This window comes from Dermacentor andersoni, chromosome 6, assembly GCF_023375885.2.
Source record: "Dermacentor andersoni chromosome 6, qqDerAnde1_hic_scaffold, whole genome shotgun sequence".
NCBI classification, from domain to species: Eukaryota; Metazoa; Arthropoda; class Arachnida; order Ixodida; family Ixodidae; genus Dermacentor; species Dermacentor andersoni.
The window spans coordinates 82005412-82022839 of NC_092819.1; the positions used below are offsets into that span (position 1 = coordinate 82005412).

The 17428-nt window shown below is 45.6% G+C and overlaps 1 protein-coding gene across 1 annotated transcript in view; it reads right to left on the reverse strand.

Moving 5' to 3' along the window:
* Positions 1 to 17428, reverse strand: part of LOC126522463 (glutamate receptor ionotropic, kainate 2-like) — a 364802-nt gene that overhangs the window by 162829 nt on the left and 184545 nt on the right. Inside the window, exons 6-7 of the mRNA XM_072288773.1 lie at positions 6778 to 6942; positions 3186 to 3338 (exon numbers count right to left, since the gene is read on the reverse strand). Coding sequence (XP_072144874.1) covers positions 3186 to 3338; positions 6778 to 6942 — 318 coding nt within the window. The remainder of the gene's footprint in view (positions 1 to 3185; positions 3339 to 6777; positions 6943 to 17428) is intronic.

The following is a 17428-nucleotide window of genomic DNA, read 5'->3' on the forward strand; positions in this document are numbered from 1 at the left end:
CCACTGCGTTTAATTGCGCGCTTTAACCGTAATTACCCTTCCATCTCCAGTGAGTGTTCTATACGAAGACGGCGGAGGGAAGTTGCTTTGGTGATGCTGGTAGTGGTACAGCGTAGTAAATGGGCCGTGAACAATACAAGCATGACCACATATTCTTTTGCTTAGCAAAAGACACCCATGAACTAATCATTAGATGCGGCTTCCTGCTACCATGTATTCATGGCGATTAGGTGCCGGTAGCGTAATTGATGGGATAATAAATAGGGCCAGCATAACGCTTAATCCGAACACGTATGACAAGATTTATGCATCCTCATTACTTTGTTTGCTCGCGCACCATCCTCAAAGCAAATTGCAATCGTCTACAGGAGATGACTATGGTTAGCAATTTTGAGCAAGCATCACCAGAAAACTGAATACATCAAGGAGCCCAATAGAGGCTGAAGTGGAATCCGAGCCGTTCACCATCAAGCCAGGGAAGCTAGAGATCATTTAATAATATACAATGACGTTACCAAACATTACTATTTAGGACGCAGACAATTCCCATTGCCACCTTCAAAACTGAACAGGGCTCAGGCAGTCTCACTGCGGTTATTGCAAACGGGTACATATCCCACACCGTACACCATTAATAAAACATATCCAGAGAGGGAGAATAAGATGAACTGCAATGATTGTAATGGCACCATTGGAATGAGACATATGCTGGCGGGGTGTTCCGCGACTCTCCCCAACCTCGTTGAAGAATGGACACAGTGGGAGAAAAGGATTCAAAGCCCATTGTTTCAGGACCAACTAAGGGCAGTCCAGAGGGCCCATGATGTCGCTGAAAGGCTTGGCCTGACAGTGCCAACGTGGGAGCGGCCCGCCTTGGCCTGAGAAGTCGAGCCTCCCGACCTCATTACAATAAAAGTTTTCACACGCACACACCAGAAAACTGTATCTCTCTGTTGAGGCAGGAACTAAAAGGCACTTCATGAGTCCTTATACTTAGATTGAAGTCGGGTAGGGTGGCCCAGCTAACTTTAGCCAAGTTGCTCAATAAAAAAGAATTGAAAAAACATGGTGCTAGGCACGATTTTAAGGCCAATGACTTTCGGTTGCCAGAAGTCATATGACCGAAGGCCGGAGGTCTTATAATTGTATGTTATACCGCGTTTCCTCAGTCCTTTTTCTTTCGATGAACAGCTTGGTTAAAGTTAGCTGGGACACCTGCATGCCCTTCTTATATATATTTACAACTTTGTCCTATAGCATGGATGTCTAAGTTGCCGCGGCTCTTACCATTAACGCTTATGGAATTCTACGTGCAGAGGTAGAGCTGCCGAGGATTTAGCGCTCTGCAATATTCTGATGGGAAAACACACGATGGTTATGCTAAAGCACGACTACACATCTCAACTTCTGCATTCGCTACAGGAATTTCGCTGTGATTGTCAAAATACAAAGGCGAACAAGTGCAAATCCTCTTCTTGGGTACTTGCATTCAAGTGACAAGTTCATTGTCCGGTTTGAAGTTATCGCACCTTTGAATCGGAGTCTGAGCCTATCTTAGAATGCAGGAGTATTCTCGATCAGTTAAATTGAATTCTGGAAAGACTAGTGTTTCTAACCATTTCGTTTAGACGTATTAAGTTCACGGTGAAATAAAATCAATAAAGCTTACTTTCAACAGGATAAGATACAGGCTGTGGCACTCTAGCGCCAGGCTCAGCCTGCCCGTCCCAACGTGAGAGCGGCCTTCTGCGCGATAATCGCGTACGTCAGTACTGCCAGTAAAATTTTCCCATCCATCCACACAGCCATCTTTTCATATGCTTATTATTTGCGCAACACGTATGACACCAGAAAACCATCCCGCTACTAACAACCTATCTCACTAACCCCCTCCCCCCCCCCCCCCACTCCCTGCTAAAAACAATAAAGTTTGCTGAGGACCAAAAGAGAACGCTAAGTCAATTTTGGCACATTAAAAAAAAAAGGCTTTGAGCCTCACAATATGTCACGTCTTGTATTTCCTGTTGTGTTAAGCAGAAAAATGAGTAAGATAACCTTGAGAATATTTCGCGAGGGTAATCTCTGAACCTAGTTCTGTGTAGAACGAAACGGAAGAAGTCCACAGGAAAGGCGAAAAAAGCAGCGTTAAATGAGCGCCTCCGCATTCAATATCCGGTGTTAGTTACGATTGAGCGCTCTTCTATGACAGTGGCCAAATCATATAAACTGATTGTCAGTTGAACGACTCTTGGCATGTCCAGTTCATCGTTCCGCATGAGCGTGCTCACCGACTGAGTGTTCTAGTCTGCCTCGCTGCGTGCCAAGGACCCCATTAAGGGGCAACTTCAAAGGAGTGGGCATTGCGGGTTCCTTCCGAAAGACGCGGGGTTGTGTTTATTGCTTTGTGTGATCAAAGGCGAGTCACTTAGTGTGTATTCGCCGGCTGCTAGGCCTTGTTCTGGATCACAAGAGCCATTCCGCTCGCAGGCAAAACATATAGGTAGATGACGAAAACAGCAACATTAAAATTGCTCTACAATACTGCCTTCAAGGGGACATGGAGTGAGGAAAATTGACATTTCTTTAGTAAGTCGCAGGTAGTTACTGTTTGAGCAGAATTTATTTTCTTTTTCTAGATATAATTGAAGCTAGAGTTAACAAAGTCACGATTGTCGTTCAATCAAACACACCTAAAGAAACCTATGCAGATGACAGCTTCAAAAAGGAAAAAGAAAACAGATAATTGCCTGCGTAGGCACTTAGACAGCAAACCTATTGAGAGCGTCTTGTGGTCCCTTACAGGAACGCCAAACATTCTTAACGTGTCAATGTCATTGATAACCTGAAATATGCGACCTGCCATGCCGAATTTTTTCCACTTATTTCCTTCCTCCTTTCTCTCCCCTGAAATTTCATTAGGTCGGGCGGAACGTAGAGTTCACGTCGTTACTTTGAGGGTTTCAGTCATTTCGGCTCTTGAATGTGTTTTGCTAAATCGTACGCACTTTGCTAAATAAAAGAAATCGTCAAATCAAGATTTAGTACATTTAACTATGGATGTCACAGATTTCAGCGCAAACACTCACTCGATGACTTAGGTAAGGACCTCATGAGACGCCACATTTCTAGTACGCTAGGAATGAACGTAGGCGAGGAAGAAAGGCGTTGCCCAAAACGTCTCGCACCGTTTTCATGCGCTGCAGGAGAGCCTCCCCGTTGGTCCAGTTGGAAGGCGCCTCGCAGGAGAACGACTTGAGCTCGAAGTTCTCCACGTGTTCCATGTCGTGAAGCGCTCGGGCGAACAGCGACATCGCGTCGAACAGCAGAGCCAGCTCTGTCTGCGAACACACAGTGCAACCGACATCAGGCTGTTAGTTAGTTTCACTATAAAAAAACCAAGCTGGGCTGATGTTGACATAAAGCTCTTAGTATCCGACAGCAGGCTGTCAGTTTGACTGCAAAAACCCAAGCTGGCGTTGGTGTTGACATAAAGCTCTTAGCATGTCAGATGCCCATCGCCGTGTTCTTTTGAAGGAAAGCTCTGTCTTTTTTTTTTTTTTTCCGGACCCACTCGGACTTTCCCGCCTGGGGCTGCTGGTGTTTGCGGAAAGGCTTAAACCTACGAAAAACAAACTTAGTTGCGTTCCTGGTGGCGCAATGTCCTAGACTTCGATTCAATGGTACACATATATTTGCTTCACATTGAGTGAAAGATGTGCGTTCGATCTGCATAATCTTTTTTAGGCTAATTTGTCCTTAAATGCGTGCAACGACTGTGACGGATATTTCGGGCGCGTTTGTTACTTATTTATTTCCTGTACGATATGTCAAATTTCTAAATATCGGTACGAAAATCTAGCACAATCTGAGTCCTTAAGCCAAATTACTCAAAGCAGTGCGTATTATATACATGAATAAATGAAATGAATCTTTCATTAAAGACAAGTTGTGGCTAATTGATTTAACTAAGTACTTTACGGCGCCGACTGCAATTTGCGAAACTGCACCAATCAATTTTGAGGATGACATTAGTTTCAAATCATTTATTACGAGAGCGGGCAACGAAATACATTGGTGGTCCAGTTATTTCTGTGCTTCAGTGCTTGAAAGGTGCTTTCTTTTCGAAAATTACGTGGAACAACAGCGCTGTCTTGCCGCAAGTTTGACGGCGCAAATCACTAAACCGGTGCCATCGTCGAACTTCTCTGAAGTGAACATTTCTTGTAATTTCACCGGCTACAACTCGTAAATTCCAATCAGATATGCAATCAGTCAGATATGCATTTCAAATATTTACGCAATATAATGTCTGCCTCGATGAGTAATCTTGTTTACGGATTACAACGGTGCTCTCTGCCACAACCACGTAAAATAAATGTGTGGTCTAGCAATAAACACCAGCCTTTTCTAGTGGTGCGTACGCTGTTAAACACTAGGCGTAGGGAGTTGGACAAGCATGATACAAACCGGCGAGCTCTTACTCAGGCAGAGTGGCCTCCTAACTAACAGAACTTAAAAATTAAATATTATGGGGTTTTACGTGCCAAAACCACTTTCTGATTATGAGGCACGCCCTAGTGGAGGACTCCGGAAATTTCGACCACCTGGGGCTCTTTAACGTGCACCTAAATCTATGTACACGGGTGTTTTCGCATTTCGCCCCCATCGAAATGCGGCCGCCGTGGCAGGGATTCGATCCCGCGACCTCGTGCTCAGCAGCTTAACACCACAGCCACTGAGCAACCACGGCGGGTTAACGGAACTTAGAATACATTTTCCAGCGGATTCTCACTACTGACAGTTACTGAAGTTTGTGTGATGCTGTATGACACCTACTCAAGCTTGGTTTCCTTGTACTGTTCCATAAGGCAATCCCCCACCCCAACTCTCTCTCTCTCTCTCTCTAGATATCAAGAAAAAGATACTGTCGATTCTCTATGTTTCTATCACATGACAGCTACCTTAAAGAGCTTACAGCAGTCGGACACCTAAATATTTTCCAGCGGTAAGGCGTTGCGGATAGCGGTTACTTTTCCCATGGCCTGTTCATAAGCAGCACAAATATAGAAATGTGAAGTGTTGCATACGAAACATCGTCCAAAACAATCAGCAGTGAGGGCCACATGTCAGGTGACCTCGCGCCTTAAGTATGTGCTACTTAACCCAGGCATTTTGTTGAGCATATAATACAAGTGAAAAATTCGGAAGAGACAATTAAGACTGTTTACTTGTGGAAATGCGAAAGCATTAATCCCTTTAGTAAAGTTTTTCTTTTTTGCGCGTTCTTTGTTCACGCGAGCTCTCGCTAGCGTTATAACCGCGCATCGGTGAGGCCAAATGAAAACGCGCCAAGTGCCTCAGCGCTCCCGCTTGTTCGTGAGGAGTTCATAACTAGAAGGACCACTCAGTGGCATTGAAGTGGACATTAGAGCTTTAGGACTAATGACGTGGCGTCACCTCATAAAAATTGGCTGGGCCATCACGTGTCCGACAACGCAAGCACTAGGCTGCATGTTTAGTCAGCCAGATGGCTGCTACGCGACGTGCGCATAGACGCACGCACTAGATGCAGCTATAAACAAGAAACGTGGCGCCACCATGGTGACGGGCAAGCGTGCTCGTGTCGCACCCCGGAGGCCTGAGCTGGATTCCCGCTCAGATGAATCTACTTTGCTTATAAAAACCTCCCTGAGAAATATGGCGTCAGTCCGAGTATTTTCTGACGTGTTTTTACTCCTTGCCGTCGGCCATTTGGGGTACCATCATTCGCTCAAGCTGCCGACAACGCCGGACTTGCGTGTAATGGGGCATAAAATGATTCCGCATAAATAGAGGTAGCAGACCTTTCGGACGTGCTCAACGCCTCTGCACGCAGCATACGCCGATTTGTCACTCGCAATGACTAGGAAAGCGCAGAATCCTTTGCATTTGTCGTATTCACAGCTATTTACCATTTAAGCTCTCTCTCTCTCTCTCTCTCTCTCTATGTATGTATATATATATATATATATATATATATATATATATATATATATATATATATATATATACACATATATATATATGAGTGTGTGTGTATAAAGCGCCAAGGTTAACGTTTACCGCCATTTGGACCCACCCCCTCGTGACCACACACATATATCTTGGGTCTACACACATAACAATGACGCCTTGAAAGCAACAGTGTGACAAAAAAAGCAGCGCTAATACCTAACATAATGCGCGCTAAATAGCTACAGTAATGAAGCACTATATCAACGAGGCTTTATTAAGAAGGCATCGTATGGCGAAAGTACATACGCTAATAGCGTGGGGTTATGCCACGGTCCTGAAGAAATTTTTTTGAATCTATTAGAAATCACGGTCGCATGTTAACACTTGGCAGCAGTCTCCCTACCATTTATTCTTGTGCGTGGTAACATACCAGAACTACCGCTGGTAAACCGTCCCTGCCTTTCTATAGATGCTTTCTCTCTATATATTTCTCTCTCTCTCTCTAAATAGGTGTCTTAGCATATAATGCGTAAAGGCAACAAAAAGATGCATTTGCCTTCGTCCCTATGGCCGCCGTCGCAATTATGGCTTTCTGCGCGTCCAGTTCTGTGTGAAAAGAAGTTCTACAGATCATGTTCTTAGTTTAGACACCAGTCCAATTGGCCGCTTCGCAGGCACGAATGGCTTTCATCGAATCGCTACTAGTTCGATAACATGATTTCACGACATCACTTCTTTTTAGGCCGCGGCGCCCGCTATAGTTTGGCGAAGGTGCACGCTTACCCTGAGCGCAGTCATCTCCAGAGCCCGATGCCCGAAGCGCAGCTCCGAGTTTGTCCAGTCGTGGAGCAGCTTCCTGGTCTCCTCCTTGTCCAGGTCGACCAGCCGCAGCGCTGACACGTTGGCCAGCGCTTCCTGGAAACGCGTCATGTCCAGCGTGTGCGTGTCCTGCGCCCGAGCGCGTGTCAGATGAGTCAGGCCTCCAGCACTACTGCATTATACATCCAATGCCTCCCTCTCCCGTCAACTTTAAACCTGCTGCACTCGAGGAAATTGCCCGAGCCAAAGATACTCGGATCGTGGCCACATCTGTCGCTGGCGCAACGAAGCCATTGGCGCACAGTGCTGTTCTTGAAGCGCAGCAGCCTAAGTGACCGTTATAGTCCTCCAGTGCAGAATCCCGCGTCCACGCAGTGTTCACTCTCGTCCTGTTTCCCTTTTTCTATCGCAATTGTTCCTTACCTTCGGTATAGTGCAGCAAACTGCAGGCTCGTCTGGCTGACTTTCTTTTCTCTCCTTGCTTTCTCTCGCTTGCTCTGTCGTTCTATGTTTCGTTTTTTTTTTTTTTTGCGTTCCTTCACAGGCATCACCACGTCGAACTCGTGTAACCGTACCGAAGGTTTACGAGCCTACTAAAGATTGCTTCAGCTTTATTTCACAGGACGTTGCAGTTGTTTTCAGGATGTAAACTTAAACGAATAGCTGAAACACTGGTTACATTGCGTCCTTGATGATATGTCTCCATCATCACTAAACTGCGAATATGCGTTCAATAACATTTATGCCATCTCTGTTGCCAAACTGTGACCAAAGCGGAGCAGCAGGTCGTGGTATGGTGTCTTTACAGCAAGGGTTTATAAGGGCAGTTTCAGAGTTCACGTATAAATGGAGCTGGCCAGCTGTCTGACAAAGACCATCATGAGATCACGATCACACTATAACTCAGACCATGAAAATGAGTGAAATGCGTCGTACACAAAACATCTTCTGATGTCATATAAGGAAACATTGTGCCTGTGCCTTGGGAGCATAGGTCGGAAAACTCACTCATGAGTCGAATGACTCAGACTGACTCGTGAGTCGAGTCTATAAGAGAGCACGCCTGAATAAGATTTTGGTGAGCTTGAGTCCGAATGAGGGTAGAAGGCCCGGCTTATAAGAAGTCTGTTTAGTGAGGCCTAGCTGCGTATGGTCTTGGTGAGTCTGAGCCTGAGCGAGTCCCCGGCCAATTTAAACTACGGTGAAACCTAATCTGTGAGAGCCAAAGCTGCGTTTAAATTCGGGGAAGCTGTGCCCTGAGTGAGGGCCTTAAGCAAGAAATACAACTTGTGGGTTAGTCTGAAGGAATTTTGATTACTTTGCCGGTCTATGGTCAATCTTGAAACGTTATCGCTAAATTCATGGCGCTGGTAGCAACGTGAAATAGTTATATGTTCCGAATCATTGCGTAAGGAAATAGAAAAATACTTAGTATAGAACTGCGCAGCTCCTGCTTTGTCGAGAGCACAACGTCCAGATTTACACTGCATATTTAAGGTACCTGTTACATTTACTTCCTACACGCACACATGCTAGTTTTACGTACGCCCCTGTAACGCATAGGTATCACAGCGCCGGCAACGCAAGTTGCCACCGCTCAGTCTAGACTTAGGCGTGATGCTGCGGGACGCTTCTACCCACGTCCCTGCTTCACCTGCGCTTCTCGTTTTCCTGCGAAAGCTGTGTCCGCTGTTCGCAGTACAGTGGAGGAGGTTCGTAAGGAAAGTGGTGGAAGCTTCGAAGAGGAAAGCAAGGCAATGGGTGGCATTCGAGCGCTGTTTCTCGTTATCAGCTCCACACTTACGATGAGGTCAGGCATGGCCAGACCCTACAGCTCCGGCAGTATCGTAAGAAGTGAGCAAGCTGGTCACCGACTGCCGAGTAATAATCGGTTCAGTTACCGCTCCTTTTGAGAGTGCTCGCTTGACCTTCTCTGTACCGCGCATGGTGCTTGAAGATGACCGTCGGCGCTGTCGCCTTGAGCGTAGCGGTGCTGACGTCAGTGCGACCGCTAGCATATGTCATTATCACGGTTTTGCACCGGGCGCACAGCATGCACTTCGACGTTTATGGCAGTTTATGTGATGGCCGACACTCTTGTTACAACTATTCAAGCAACTGATAACCTTCGAAAGGGTCAGTTGTCCAGCTCGATCCTCGCGAATAGCGAGGCGAGCCGGACTTCCAGCAGCCTGCGAACGCGACTCAATGCGCTCGTTCTCGCGAGGGCGAGCTAAGTAGGCGGGCTGAAAGCACACCCTCTTCTGTCGCGCGCGAGGCATGGGGTCTAGGCGAAGGAGAGGGGTGGGTTATGGGGGCATCCTCCGGCGGCGTCTGCTTACGGCACGGCCGTGCGGACGCCGTATGCCGTATATTGAAAGCGATCTGTGATGTTTGTAGAGTGCGCGTAGTGCCGGTAGGCGTTTTGGGAATTGCTAGTAGGTACAGCGGGTAGTGGGCATTTCTCACGGCGCTCGACGTTTCTGCGCAGGCGCGAGTAAGAGCTGGTGCGAGAGAGAAAATCTGAGGGCATTTGCTCCTTTAGTATGCGTCAGCCTAGGCACTACGGAGGAAGTTTCTTAAGCGTACGTTGTATGCGTTTATCCCCTAGGCATGCCGGCATTGCGGAGTGCGGTCGTTTGTTTACGCTCCGCCGCTGGCTGCCGGCATGGTGAGGCAGTGGGCATGGGCGCCCCATTTGGTGATCGCTGTGTCTGAAGGGGCAAGGCCCTGACTGGTGTTGCATAACTCAAGGGTTGCTTTTTTCGTCGCGGCAATAGATTGCATTCTATACAAGCACTGCTCCAGGAGGGCAAATGTAACCCGCTACCGGAGGCCTCAGGAGAGCACCTGAGGTTGTCATAAAGCAGGTGGCGCAGGCCTGCAGGGCACCCAAGGGGTAGTAGGGAGATCAAAGCTGGAATCAGGGTGTCGCGTGGCTTGGGGCCGTGGAGGCTGAAGAGTGCCAGGGGGTGTTCGAATAAAAAATTGGCTGCCCGTGATAGCGGACAGCCGATCTTATAAACCCCTAGCACGCGCAGGCCTCGGCGAGCCCCAACCCACGGACCAGTCCGGGTTCCAGCTTTGATGTCCCCGTTGGCCCTTTGGTGTCCTGGAGGCGCCGCAAATAATGCGAAATAATCACATGTTGTTTCAATCACTACAAAAGACAATTCAATAAATATAATTATGTCTAGCCGCCAACTTGCGATGCTAAGTTCAGCGCTACCGCGCCCCGCCACTTCTGCCGGCGCGCCTAGGGACAAGCGCATACAACACGCGCTAAGAAACTGCTACGTAGTGCCTAGGCAGAGTCGTATATTCAGGGAGCAAAAGTCCCCACATTTCCTCTCTGGCACCCGCTGTTACTCGTGCAGGCGCGAAAACGTCCGTCATCTGCGCAAGCAACACGCCCCGCTGTACCTACTAGCAATAGTAAATACGCTACCGGTAGCTTCGTATGCGCTGGGCTTCGGCCTTTCGCTCGCGCTGGAGCGAGAGATGCAAGAAGGTCAATTCGCTCGCTACTGCTACCGCGATTCCTCACGCCAGCATTTTGATAACGAGTTTCCGCCCTCATCGAGCGAGATGCGTTCATAGGCTCGCCTGATACCATGCTTGTTAATTTAGTTAAAAAATGCTGGCACGCTAGTTGATTTGAAATCGTGATAAAATGTGTAAGCGTGGTTGAACAAGGACATAGAAAGACACAGACACAACGAGACAGTGCTGGCTCTGTGTGTCTGTTTCTATGTTTTCGTTAAGTAGCACTTACACATTCTATCATTGTTAATTTAGTTAGTAAGTGAGTGTTTACAAATTTATACGGCCGATAAAGCTACTACCCTTACTTCGTACAGCTATTTACTAATTTGCTATCGCAATCGATATTTCGCCTTTCAGGCGAAAGTCCGTATGGTGATCCCGCTGCATTCTTATGCTAAATTCACGGTTCAGACTATTTTGTATAGTGTGCAACTATATGTCCCTATATTACAATATCCCATTGATGAAAACAAAATAAAAAAAAGCCTTTGAGTCCGTTATGACCGTGATCTATTTACGTTTACAAATAACTAAATTCACGCATTTATACGTCTCGGCAGGGTAGTTTCTGTACTTTTGCGCGTTCTCATTATGGATGACAATAAAAGCAAACTCGGAACAGAGGAAGCGCAGAAACGGGTTCATTGAGGTGGGCCGCGCCGCTTGACGCTCATTTTAGCGACACCACTACCTAAGATGGCTGCCTTTGTCTGTTTACTGCTGTAGCTGCGCAAACTCATTAAAGAACATTCATTTATAGAAATATAGATTGCGTCCTCCCATGCGTCTATGCCTCCCTTTGCCTCCTCCTTACAAAACTTGCGCAAGGGCCATACGGACAAGTGGACAGCGAGCTTAGTCGTCTATGCCTAAACGGTAAGGGAAGCGCTGTTTTATTTGTAGGACTGGAACCAAATCAGCGTGCGATGAACACGAATACAAGCGGTATCTCGTTCGGCTCGGCACCCTGATCTGATTTTATCAGTGAAGGCCGCTGAGAATGAGTCGACGTTATTATGAGCGTGAACGAGTACGTGTAGGTGTATTGTGGGAGTGGGCAGCTATGCTTATGAATATACGCGAGTGTGAACGTGACTTTGAAGCCAGCTGCCACGCCACCCAGTATCAATGATCCCTTTAGTTGGCTGGTAATTCACATGAGACAGAAACCTGTGCGTCCTTTTCAAGAAAGTAACTACGCGATTCCAGGATATTAAATAGAGTCAGATCCCATGGTTCCATTAGTATGAGTGAGTCCGTAAATTAGAGAATTTGAGAAAACCCAAATGAGCGTGACCGCTTGAGTCTAAGCAGGCCCATCTGAGGCTGATGCTGGTGCGCCTGAATATACGTGAACCTAGCTTAGTCCGGCCTCGATGAGTCTGAGCCCGAGTGACCTCGGCTGAATAGAACTCTAAATTAGCTTGAGCCTGGCTGAGTAGAATTTTGGTGAGCCTAAGCTCAAGTAAGAGTTCCGCTGAGCAAAATGCCGATGAGTGCGAGTCCTATTGAGCCCAGCTTAGTATAAGCCCGAGTGATGTCTAGGCAAAAAATTTATTATTTGAGTTAGTCTGGGTGAGCTCTGTCTACTTTGCCGGTATATGCTAGCATAATCTAAAAATTTATCAGTGTAAAAAAAACAAGGAAAATGAATTTTATTAATTGGTTTCTTCATCGCACCAAGTTGAAAAGCTATTTATAAATAAGGGGTAGAGGAAGCAGTGGACCGGTAGGGGAAAAACACATTCTAAAAAGAAATGAAGAAATACGTACAGAGAGCAGCGCTTTAAAGTAGCCTCTCTACGTGCCAAGCGCGAAGGATGAAAAGTGACAGAAAAACTTTATATCGATCGAACATGGGAGGCTGCTGAAAATAATGACGAAGGTTGCATAAATTTGGGGTTCTTTGGCCACGCGCTAGATGCCTCTCTCGCTGCTTTGACGATAGGCAGAAAATGCGAAGCATTTGAGTTTATGCTCTCTTTCACAGGATTAGGACACTGCACGTATGATTGGTCAACGCGTCATCCACTTCAGTATATAATACCTCCCCTCTCCCTCGTTCTGTCTTGATTGGCTAGGCTACAGTCCCAACTTCTGAAATCATCAAACGTGTCTATATGCCAAGATAAGAAGTCGTGTGATGGCACTAATAACCCGGAAGCAAGCCTCACACGCAGCTTGCGATTTCGATCAAATCACCTGACCGCATCTGTCAATATTTGGGCTGGCAAGCACGCACGTGCCCAGGGGGGGCAGCCCCCCCCTCCCCTACCAAGCCACCACTTCCCACACATTCCTAAAGCGCCGCCAAGGCAGTGTTAAGACTTGACAGCTATTCGGCGGTCAACATTTTGTTGCCTTCTTTCATTCCTTTTGGATGGCGGTAGTTATCGGCATCTCTTGGAGTGTGAAAGCCAGTTTTCTCATAGATTCGGTGCCCACGCGATCAACTCGAAATGCTTTGAATTGATCACCCTCTATTGCAACGGTCACGCGAATCGCTGTTGCTTCGTTAGTTCAACCTTCTTTGTTTAATTCAACTTAGTTCAACCTTCTTTGTTTAGGCTGATTCAGGAACCAGGAAAGGGATACGGTTTTAGTGAGCTCGTCTGTATGCTCGTGGAACGAGTTGTGGCCGGAGAAAACGCCAATTAAGTTTATCTTTTCCTTTTGCTTCATTATTTCCTCAAGTGACGGCTCGCGGCGACGCTGGCAGATCCCCTGAACCATATACCCGCGATGTGGGTTAGATAAGGTGGGAAATAAAATAATGCGAAACAGCGTCCATCATCAAACCCTGCAATAACCTTCAAACCCATAAGCAACATGGCTGTCACCCGTTATCTCGTCTGTTCTTTCCCTAATTGTGCAGCACTTTTCGTGCAAAACTCAACTGAAAGCAAGAGTCACGGAGTTGAGAAATTAAGCGATGTACTAAGAGAGAGAACCAACGCAACAGCCAAACAGGAAGGAAAAGCAAAAATTAACAAATTTCACCGTCGATTATGAAAGTATTTATGGATCAACATCTTTCTATTTGAAAACGAAGTAGAGAAAACGCCGCCGGAAGTGGAGAACAATTCCGTGTGTTTTGAATGACGCTTCTACAGTTACCAGTCGAAGTGCCTGACAAAGCCACTTCTCTGCTCTACTTATGTGGGTGTTTTACTAAACTTTCGCGGTGGGCGCACTACCTTTAGAACCACAGCGTCCGCGCTCTGCGCGGTTGTACTGGACTGGCGGCCACGCATCGTTGCGCAACTTCCCGAATAACAATACGAGTCGGTTTTGTCACTTGGTAGAGGAGTAAACGAGGGATCCAAAATAACTGTGATTGTTCCGCAAATATATATTGCCGCGACAAACTTGGTCACATTGAAGTTGCGCGCCCTTTGTATTTCGTGATTCTATTTGAAAATCGTTTTAAGAAAATTCAAGCCCTAAATCGAAATTCCGCTTCCGGTAGTCACTAAAACTTAACTTTCTCTTTCAAATGCAACAAATTACATTAAAATCGGTGCAGGGGTTATCTCATAAAAACGTTTTTCCCTGTTTGCCAAGTAGTTCCCTGTTTGCCAAGTAGAGGAGGGATGTATGTCACAGGCCTACCTGTGCGATACACCTTATTTCATGTCTCTTTTGCGGCTTTACGCGTCTTTATGGTGAATGGTGGGTGTTATTTATATTTCTACTACCAAAGGTACCCGCCCCCTCATTTCCTTAAATGTTACCTTGGGCTGCCCCCCCCCCCCCCCCCCCCCCGTCCCGAAAATATATCCTGGGTACGTGCCTGCTGGCAAGTGTACTTCGTACTTCAGAAATATGCTGCACAACAACAATAGCCTCCGGCACGAGCCGACTGCTAAAGCTGGATCCGCACGACGGATCAATTGCCGCCGACGAGCATTACGTGTGGCTCAGGGCCGGCCAACCATACAGTACACGAGGACGAGGCCCGTAAGCTGCTGGCGGTGCAATTCAATGCGGCGAAGCTGCGACACCCTCGTGCACGGAATTCGGTTCTTCGTTCGAATCCCGCTTAAGACGAAAGCGCGTCACACATCTACTGGCACTCATTGCTCCGTGCAGAAATTCGGCAGAACCCATCTTCACCATGAATGTGGGCCATAATGCGGTTAGCATTGAGGCAATGTATCGACACGCCGCATTGCAACTTCCGGACCGCCTCATGAATAAGGCGCGTATGCAGCTGCATGGGCTGATCTCTCACGCTTTCCTCTGGACACGCTGCGCGATCCAAAGCCGCCGCAGCGTCGTCCCCGCGTAGCGCGTGTGTGAATCAAACTTGCATCGAACGAATTACATTAAATTATTTACTTGCAATTAATAGCGTTTCTTCGTTTCCTTTAATTAAACATTGACTTCCTTTCATTGTTAAGAGGAACCTTTAGCTCGACTGCTCCTATCTAAATACATGTAAAAGGAGAATTCGTTTTTCTCGGCAACCAGTGCACCAAATTTGACGCGGTTTGTTACATTTAAAAGAACAACTTAGAATTTAGTGTCTGTTGGTTTCGAATTTTTGGGTTGGGTCGTCAATGTTTAATAAAAATCGGCAAAAATCTTAAATTTTCAATGAACGAAACTATCAAGTTAACTACTCTGTAACTCAATAATGAAAAATGATACCGCAATTATGTGAATTGCATCTAATAGCACATCTAAAGCGGACAAAATTGATATGTTCCACATGAATACGACAAAAATTTAGTGATATGGAAATACAGCTTTCGCAGAACACTTGTAACCAACGTAACATATTCACGTAATATGTAAAATCACATATCGTATTTGTCCGCTTTTAATGAGCTAATGGATGGCCTTTACAGAACCGCGATATCGGTTCTTTATGCAGAGCTATGAATTTGTAAACTTCGTTCTATTTTTTTTTTCAAACGGTTGAATATTTGAAAATCTTTTTGACAAGATTCAGGGCCTAAATCGAAGTTCAGCTTCCAACAGTTACTAGAATTTACCTTTCTCTCTCAAATGCAACAAATTGCATTAAAATCGGTTCAGGGGTTATCTCAGAAAAACGTTTTTGCGTTTTACATGTGTTTCACTAGGCCGCGTCGGAGTTGGGCCTGAGCTAACGCATCCTCTTAAAGCTCACTGTAATTGTTTTGTTTTTTTCAGCAACAAAATACATGTAATCTGTTACATTTCTGAGGTAACAAGCTATAACAAGCGACACAGCTTTGATTACTTATATTTGGTGGGCACTACAGAGTCCAAGGGGATGAAAACATGCACGTGAGCTGCCTTATTCGCATCATCAGCGTATGGCTTATGTCTCATTCACTTGAACTGACAGGCTTGTAGATTTGCACATTCCTCTTCGAAGTCCGACCTTTGAGCTTTTCACTGATAAGTGTAATGTCGTTAAACAGAAGCTCGAGGGGCGATGTAAAAAATTTTGCTTATCAAGAGTTGCATTTACTGACATATTGAGCTTAAGAGTACTTAAGATGATTTTTTAAAATGGCAAGACAGTTTACTCCCAACAGCAGATAATACGTGTAGCAAATCTGATTACAAAGCTTCCTAAACAACCAGAAAAGGTACTGAAGCCAGCAGACTCAACATGGCCGCTTTGGCACGTTATATATCGTGAATAAAGCAAATGAGAAAACATATTATCACACCAACATTTTGCCCGACATGGGCGGACTTCCATTAATATATTTTTCAACAATTGGATGTGGAGTTTCCTTATTTTATTTTTTAAACATTAGTTTTCTGAAAACAAAACTTGTTTATTTAACTATTTTTTCCTTCACTTGTGTTTCATGAAGGAAGCTAATATTTCGCATAAATGTTGCAAAGAGAACTCTCTCTTTGACACATGTTTTTTTACTTTCTGTGTGAAATGGAAAACAGCCAAGGCGCATCAAAGTTTCACAACTTTTCCGGTTTAGGCCATGTTAGGAATTTAAATGTTTCTTTTTTTTTGTGGACTGCATAGAAAAAGGATGGAACTGGTTTACTGTTAATCGTATTAAAATGAGCTGAAATGTTTTTCGATACAGCGTTTTAGTTTGCATTCAATTCGGCCGTGGACTGCGAAAATATTGTGGTAAGCAATGGGGAGGACGCTCGCGCCAGCACCTTCAAACAATTTTTTGACTTACTGGGAATGCTTTTCCGGAATGAAATTTTCGGTTCCGTGTAGTCTGAATGTTACTACATGACATAAAAAACCAGACAAAAGAAAAATACCAAGCGGACCTGCATGTTTCATCTCTCGTGGAATCACCTTTTTTACAATGTTTCTATTTACAGGCAGCCGCTGTCTAGAGCTGTAGTGGCGCGAACCATAAATATAAGAAGAAAAAAACTCGTTTAGTGACAAAAAGTCATTTTTGTGAAGCGAGCACTTTCAAAGTAACCAATAGCTTTGGTCTTCGTCTGCCAGCTTGAGCGCATTCTGGTGGTGTTTACGTACCGCCATCGGAAACACAAAGCCAAGTCACAGCTCACCCACATTTCCGACACAACAAAACCACTGCAAGCCACAACCTCTGTAGAGTGTCGCTAAGCACGACACAGAGAAAAACCAGCAAAAGCCACATTGGTGATAACGTAGAGAACTGGCGAGGAAACTCGTGAAAGAAAGGCGATAACAGTGATGCGTGTGGTGATGCCTCTTACGCTGGCCACTCCCTTCTATTATCGGCAACATTTTTGGTTCCCTTTGCACGGGGTCGGCAGAAGTGTGCTTCCACCTAACAAATTTATTTTATTAATTGCCGTCATTAAAAACCAACCAAACATAACGCTGTTCAGTTCAAGCGATTCCGTTTATACAGATTCTACGGTAATAAATATCTCTCCCTGTCGCTCCTAAAATAGCTTTTAGGTGGCTTTCAATGGCTGTAAGAGCAGCTGATAAACTTTCCTTGCTTAGTACCAGTCCATGACTTCTCTGATATAAACAAAAGTTCTTGCCGTTAAACGCGTATGGTCCTACCTGTTTGATACGTGACTCCACTATTTATGCGATTGCAAGACATGATAATTTAAGAGTTGAATAATATTCAGACTT